General features: G+C 34.4%; 1 protein-coding gene across 1 annotated transcript; it reads right to left on the bottom strand.

The window, feature by feature from the left end:
* Nucleotides 1-3329: 3329 nt before the first annotated feature.
* On the bottom strand, nucleotides 3330-6971 carry LOC306911852 (uncharacterized protein). Its single transcript, XM_079487537.1, has 3 exons — nucleotides 6925-6971; nucleotides 3514-5355; nucleotides 3330-3385 (listed from the first exon to the last, which is right to left on the bottom strand). The coding sequence occupies exons 1-2, from the start codon at nucleotides 6927-6929 to the stop codon at nucleotides 3804-3806; spliced, it is 1557 nt and encodes a 518-aa protein (XP_079343663.1). The 5' UTR covers nucleotides 6930-6971; the 3' UTR covers nucleotides 3330-3385; nucleotides 3514-3803.
* Between the last annotated feature and the right edge of the window lie 1144 nt (nucleotides 6972-8115).

The raw sequence follows: 8115 nt of genomic DNA, 5'->3' as shown, positions 1-8115 counted from the left end.
ATCCCCTGGTTAGGCCTGGTTTCCCTCTGAGGTTTTTTTCTCCTCCAATGGAGTTTTGGGTTCCTCGCCACCGTTTGCATACTGTTTTGCACTGTTTGCCTGGCTGGGGGGGCTGCTAGAATTTTATAGTCTTATTTAATTAACTCTGCATATAGGAATTTATTGTGTGTCTGATATTTGACCTGTGTTTTGACTTCCATAACCTTTTATGTTTTACTTAGTCAATGTTTTCTTGTACAGCTGCTTTGTAACAATGAATATTGTAAAAAGCGCTATATAAATAAAGCTGACTTGACCTGTGCCTTGTTTCCCCTAGAGTATTTAAGCTGTGTTTTTTCCCCTTATTCCTCACTCGGTTTTTGAGTCTTGGCTATGCGTCTCCTGCTGTCTCCAATTGAGTTTTTCCAAGTAAGCAAAGTTATCCCAAGTAAGGTGTTAGTTATTTGATTTTGCTTTTTTCCTCCCCTCGTGGAGCTATTTTATTTACCTCCAGTGATTTGTTTGAAATATCTTTTTTGTTAGTAATACCTCTTTCTGAGAAGAACTTTTGTTGGATTTATTATGACTTTTTATTAACTTTTGTTTTTAAATAAATCACCTTTACCTGGAGTATTGCCTTGAGTGTTTCGTTTGGGTCCAACACTATCTGCTCTGTGGCTCAGTGGTAGATCTCTCAACCCACCACACCTGAGACCCGAGTTGTGACAGTTGCATACCTTTTTCCAACTTCAAATGCATTTAAAGGGAATGACTTATAGCCACAAAACTAAATGTACAGTGTTCATGTGTGTGTCAGCTATTATGCAATTTTTTCTGATTGAGTATTAAAATAAACCATCAAATCATATGCACATATTACTATATGTATTTCTATTGAGCTTTAAATAATGGCATATTTGTGTATGAGACCATACAATAATTATACACATAGGAGTGTTTGCAGTTGATTTGACGGTTTAATCAATAATATAAAAGGTGTGCATTCTAGCTGACACACACATGAACACTGTACAGTTAGTTTGTGGCAATACGTCATTCACTGTAAATGCTATTAAAGTTTGAAACATGTAGTTTAATGTGTAGATAACTTTAGATATGGTCCCTAAATTCAAGAATATCGAACGTTTAATGTATAACCAACTTTATGCCAGTGAAACAGGGCAATGAACGCATGCTTTATATAAACATTAAAACAGTTTAATCTTCGTGTAGGAGCTTGATCTGTTCTTAGACAGAGGCTTCGATTCTGCGAGTACAGTTTACAAAACTGTGCGAATGGATTGCGAAAGCGTGGGCACTGATTATGAATTTGTACGTACAGATTTCAAAAACTGAGGGGACAGTTTATTAATCCGAGAGCACGGATTGGAAACTGTGAGTAAGTTTTTTTTAAACTGAGGGAACGAATTAAAAAACTGTGGCCACGGATTCAATGGGTTTTGTTAGCTGTTACTCTTTCTCCAGTTTGAAGTACTACAGACTCTTCCATCTCACTAAAATAAGTGTTACTTATATATTCCAGAGCCCCTCCTTATACCTGGTGCTAACTGCTAACAACAGTAGAAAGCGTTTGTAATTTATCAAGGAGAGAAAATAACTGAAAGAAGTACTTTAGGGATTATTAAATAATATATGGATGCATTCATGTGGAAATAGGTGTCATCACAAAGTGTGATGTTTAATAAAGACAAAGATCAGCAAACTGCTCGTTTTGTTGTAATTTATTTTTATATATATATTTTGAAGAGACATGCATGAAAAACATTGGAATTATATACCAAAACATGAAAAAGTACAAATAAACACGTGATGGACAAGAATAATGCTTATATGGCAGACCGGGGAAATAGGTGAAGATGATTACAAGTGAATAAAAGTTTAACTGGCATTGATGGCATTTATTAATACGTTTCATTATGCATACAGTATGTATTGTGCTCTTTGTTGATGCAGGTTAAGTCGTGTCTAGGTAACTACACACAAGGCAGTTGTTGGCAGATGACAACAGTTTCCAAGGAAGGATTGGTTGAAAAATTGTTAAGGTGAGGCTTTGAAAAGTCGTTGCATTCATGGATTTTAGATATCTATAAAGTAATTTTGACTAGTAAGAATGTTAATTCTAGATATCTACATTGAAATTCTTCCTAGTCTCCAAGCTAAATGAAGTTATATTCATAGAAAGATCCAAGTCAAGATATCTCTAATTATGTTTTGCCTATAAAAAAACCTAATTCAAGATATCTTCAATTGTAAATTGACTAGTAATACATTATTTTCAGATATCTACAAATGTATCTTTCTACAAAATCTACAAAATTATTCATTATAGATATCTTAACTGTGATTATGACTAGTCAAACACCAGTTAGAGATATCTCAAATAAAAAATGATCTTGGTAATAATTCAGTAAGATATATCTCTAATTAAATTAACACTAGTAACATTTCATTTAGCGATATCTCTGATTGGAATTATGCCTAGTACAAAATCAATCATAAATATCTTTATTTGCAGTTTCTAATAGTCAGAACTACTTTGTATATATCTGAAAATATTTTGCTATTGAAGTCAATGGAAGAATAAGACTAGTCAAAACAGCTTTGTAGATATCTCAAATGTATATGATGCCTAGCCAAAAAACATTGTAGATATCTTTATTGTCTGTTATGACTAGTCATAATCATGTTGTAGATACACTAATTCCAATAATAACCAGTCAAAATTACTGAAGAGATATGACAGAGGCTTCAATTCTGTGAGTACAGTTTGCCAAAGCGTGGACACATATTATACATTTGTGGGTATAGATTTCCAAATCTGAGGGGACGGTTTACAAAACAGAGCACGGATTGGAAACGCGTGGGTACAGTTAATTAATCCAGGTGCATGGTTTTGTAAAACTTCAGCGGACCTTTGGAACAACAGGATGGATCTGAGGAGGGACAGCAGAGAGGGGAAAACAAAAGAAAACACAGACACGTCCACAGATACCTAATACAAGCAAAACATAAATTACAGCATGACCCAGTGAACCGGTACTTGTTATCGTTTTTACTTCCGTATTTTGACACATTTCCGAGCCTTTTCTCTTTCTCTGCGATTTGATTGGATGTATAAAAACACGGTGCACGGTTTGTAATGGAAGTGGCAGCAGACTGACAGTTGAAGGGGAGGAGTTAACGGATGCCCCGCCCAAGCCGTCTAACAATCATCATTTAAGATGGATTGTTAGTACCGTGCATTTTCAGATTTTAAATAAACATTTTAGAAAGATAATTACCCACATTGATAAACTATTTACAATAAACGCTGCAATATTTCATTAAAAAATAGGCATTGTTGTATTTAATTTCACAGGGACTTAAACAAAATAAACCAAGAGGCCTACAAATGGTCTTAAAAAGTGATTAACTATTAATATAAATCAAATCGCATAAGAATTTATTAATGAAATATTTTTTTAATTCAGTCAGTACAGAGTTATATGTTAAAGTCCCTGTGAAATTAAATACAACAATGCCTATTTTTTAATGAAATATTGCAGCGTTTATTGTAAATAGTTAATCACTTTTTAAGACCATTTGTAGGCCTCTTGGTTTATTTTGTTTGTTGCTGGCGTTGGTTGTGGACCAACATAGCTATTATTAGAGTTAATAAAATGACCAGTTGTTAGTAAAAGGTCTGATGAGTCGAAACATCATGTGAGAAGACTTTCTGCCATTTCATGTTGTGGATCAAAAACACATATTGATGATCACAGAAGAATGTCTTTTCAAGAGGGTTTAATGAGCTTTAATCTTGATTATTTCCTTTGACTCTTTGCAACTGACTCTTGATTTTCTTTTCTCCTTATTTTCTCCAGAGTTTCAACTTTTTCAAGCTTATTGATTTCTTTGAACTTTTCAATGAGAAAGTCAATATTCTGATGTGAGGACGGAGAAAGGCCGTTCAGAGCAACCATCTCCAGAGACTCCACACAGTTAAAAGCTTCAATCAGCAGCGTTTTTCTTTCTGTTTCTAATTCGTGTAGTTCATCCTTCAGGTTGCTGTACCAAGACTCAACATCACTTATTTCTTTTTCATATTTCTTCTTTAAATCATAAGTTCTCGTCTCTTCTTTAGACTTTATTGCATATATTTTATCTTCTTTGACATGTTTGCTGTAGTGGCATTTATTTGTACACACTGTGCAGTGTTTTTGTTTCATCACACTACACCAGGAGAGATTTTTAACCCACCAGCATCCTGGATAGTGACAGTTCTCCTCACAGACGGTGCAGCACATCGCCTTTTTAGCTGCAGCGCGATTGATATCAACCTTTACTTTGTACGGCACTTCAACTGTGTACTCAAAATTTTCCTTTTCTTGAACTTCTTGCTTGTGTTTCTCCAGAGCTTCATGAGTCTGCTTCAGCTCCTTTTGTTTTAGCTCGATCTCTTGAACACGTGATTGTAGATTAGAGATGTTTGCCTCCAACTGATTTCGATGTTTCAGCACGTATGTAGTCAACATTAAGGTTTTTGTTTTGATTTTGTCAAGAAACTTAAAAAACTGTGCCGCTCCTTTATAACTGAGTTCCCAAGATTCTTCCTGGGTTTTTTGATATTCTTGTTCAAGAGTCTCTGACAGACAGTTGTTAAACAGAAAATAAATGGGTTGATTCTTCTCATCTACAGCACACTTGATTTTAGCTTCTTTGACGGCTGTAAGAGCATTTTTTGGAGGAAGCCCATTTGAGTGTGTGAGGACTAACACAATGTTTTCTTCAATATCTTTACCAAATAAAGACTGAACAGCATCAAATATGTATTTTTGTCTGTCAGTGAGTCGAGTTTGATCTGCTTTAACCACAAGACAAACAGCATCGATTTGCTGGACCACATTATCAGATTTACATAAATGCAGGAAACTCTTGGCGATCTGTTTATCATGCTCAGTACCTCGAGTGTCTCCATATCCTGGTGTGTCAATGATTGTTAGGTCGAGTGAACTCTCTGGTATATAAACTCCATAGACAGTGATGATGGAGGTCTGACTGTGAGCTGATGTTCTGTCACTCTGATCATCTGTGATCTCAATCCAGATCTTGTCTTCTCTCTTCACACCACACATGTAGTTGATCATAGTATTGATGAGGGTTGTTTTTCCAGTGCCTGTTTCTCCAACCATCAGAATAGATTTATGAGGTTTCTTTGTGTCTCTTTTACCAAAGATGATCTTTCTATACGACTCAGATTGATTCTGATTATAATTTGTTGTCTGCAGACTGTACCGAGCAGGATTTCCATCTTCAATTAAGATGCTTTTCTTGATGAGTTTATTCTTTTTCCACAGTTCTTTAGAAGTCTTTGCTCTGTAGTGTTAAAAACATACATCGCTGTGTTACACAGTTCATTAGATTGTAATGTATATGTTCATAACCTCATAATCCTATTCAGTTGCACTCAAAAGCTTAAATACACCTTGGCAGAATCTGGAAAATGTTGCAAATTAAGGAAAAATAATGGGAATATTGCACTGCCCTCAACAAGTTATTTTACATAACAGACATTAACTTATTGTATAATTTGGCATTGACATCCGCCCATTTTAAAATTCTTATTATACTATGAAAGGTTTGATTTTTGTAAAATATTTCAATAACAGATCCAAAGGATTAACGCTTAAGATCAATTTTCACAGCCTTCCTTGATCATATTTAACTAGGGTAAGGAATTTAAAGGACAACAATTTATATATTTGCACTCTCTTTTTATATTTCAAATATAACTCTGTATGCAGCCTGTCTGAAACCGTTTCCCGCAGCTGCAAACTTCAGGCACAAGTGTTTTCTCCGAAGTAAATGCCTTTGGTAGACGACCAATAAAATATTTAAAAAACGACCGTTTTTTTGTGTTATTATCAAGAGATGTAGAAAGGGAAGATAAAATGGTTGTATTTACCACCATCCAGAATAATGTTTATATATAATGTCCAGAAAATGGTGGAGATCTGTGACCCCCCATAAGAAGTAAAAAATAGACTTAGATTAATTTGTTTTATAAGATACTGTAATAATGAACAATTTGAGGATTTTGTGCTGATAAAATTGTCTTACATGTTTACAATTATTTTCTGTTCAATTTGAGTGTTTTTATATGTGTTAAAGAGTCTAATGTTATTACATTTATCAATAAAAAACTATATTAAAAGTTTTGTTTTAAGACATTTTTTAGTTTCAGCATCAGTTTTCGACCAAGTGCATCCAAATGTTTTCTTTTTTTTAACAGAATATTATTTTTGTGCGTCACTACACATAATAAAATAAATATTGTATATTGCAGGATTGCACCTTAGCCTACACTGTAACTTGTGCTCTATCATAAACAAACAATGGGCACAGAATCATTTTAAAAATATTCTTGAATATATATTAAGATTGCCCAACTGAACTAATCGAGCTCCACAGCACAAAGCAAACTCACTGCTATGCAACTATGCTTCTAACCACAGGTGCAGAGCTGCAGTTCTAACCACACGACATTGCAATGCAGTTTGCAAATGTTTGTTTCAGATATGGTTTTGGTAAACACTGAGTCCTTGTACTATGCTGGTAACATTGGAACTTGCGACCGTATTTGGCTAAAGATATTTTTGGAAACGCACAAAGCATGTTCTCAAAAAGAAAAATGCAGAAATAACTTTAAAAGAAACCATAAGGCTGTGCTATAAACCAACACAAATTCTCATTTAAATAAGTAAAAAAATATATATTAAAGCTAGTATAAAGTGTTAGCAAAACTCTCTCTGTGGGCTTCAGTGTGTAGATAATGACACATATCTGAGATCTAACAATTTATCAATATGTTACTAAAATGTAACAACCTTTTCAGTTCAGTGAATGTAGTCAATCAAAATAATTCAATGATTTAAGTCTACTTACGACATTTTTGTTTTTAAAAGTCCTTCCTCTGTGGCATACAAGCAACTGAATCAGAAGGTGCGTTTATATAGTGAAGACACATCCGTTTTCTGAAGGTCACGTGATTTAGCCTAAAACTAAACAGTTATATTCTATAACATCTCATTATCATACCTTGGCTGAGCTTGATATATTTCTGCCACAACATGTAGATGTAATGTGGACATTTTTGAAGCAGATACACTGATCTAATATCTATAACACCTCTAGATCAATTCATTCTATTTAATTCTCAAGAAGTAATATGTCATCACTTTCTGTGATCTACAATATCATTATAACAAACGTTTGTGTAGTCAATTTGTCTCCTGAACATGGAGTAAAAATGTGAAAATGTTTGAAGAACGTTTAGATTGGAGAAGAACCCTCAAACTCACCTGCAGTAACCTTAAACACCTTATAACAAGATAAAAGTAAAATTGTTTTCACATTGTTTTCTGATAACAGTTGTCTTCCTCTAAATCACATGATCTTCAGTAAATGTTTTTGTGGTCTTCTGCATATAAAGGCACCCCCGGATCTAGCGGTTTGTCATTTGAGAAGAACAGAACGGAAATTTTAAACAAATAATATTGTAAGTACATTCACTTTATTGAATTATGAATTATCATCTTTTGATTTTGTGAGAAATGGATGAAATAAGGACATATAATTGTATGCCAAATAAAGGATCTCATTGTAGACATATATTGTCTATATGATATAAACTGTATTATATTATATAAAAATATACTGGAGCATCACCTTAGGTGAGAACATGAATCTGTTAATATTTTGTATTTTTTTGTGTGTGTGTAAAGCAATAAATACAAATCTGTCATGTCTCTTTTATTTCAGGCTATGAAGAAATAGAACACATTAAATAAAGTGATTTTGACAAATCATGTCTCTAAGCATTCTGCCATCTCAGTGGTCTGTTGTTCTAGGTCTTCTTCATCAGGACAGGGGGGATGCTACTCTCCTCTTATTTTGGCAATATTGTGAAGTACCACACAAGCTACTGTGATGTCACATGCCCTATTTGGAGTGACCCTGAGCCCACGCAGACACTGAAACCTCGCCTTCAGAATGCCTATTGTCATCTCCACCTTGGCCTGTGTTCTGCTGTAAGACAGGTTGAAGGGTGTCTGTGGTCCGGGCTCAGGATCAGGG

This window comes from Barbatula barbatula (assembly GCF_947034865.1).
Source record: "Barbatula barbatula genome assembly, chromosome: 23".
Taxonomy (NCBI): Eukaryota; Metazoa; Chordata; class Actinopteri; order Cypriniformes; family Nemacheilidae; genus Barbatula; species Barbatula barbatula.
The sequence above is the reverse complement of the archived record's forward strand: the minus strand, read 5'-3'. Positions and strand labels throughout refer to the sequence as shown.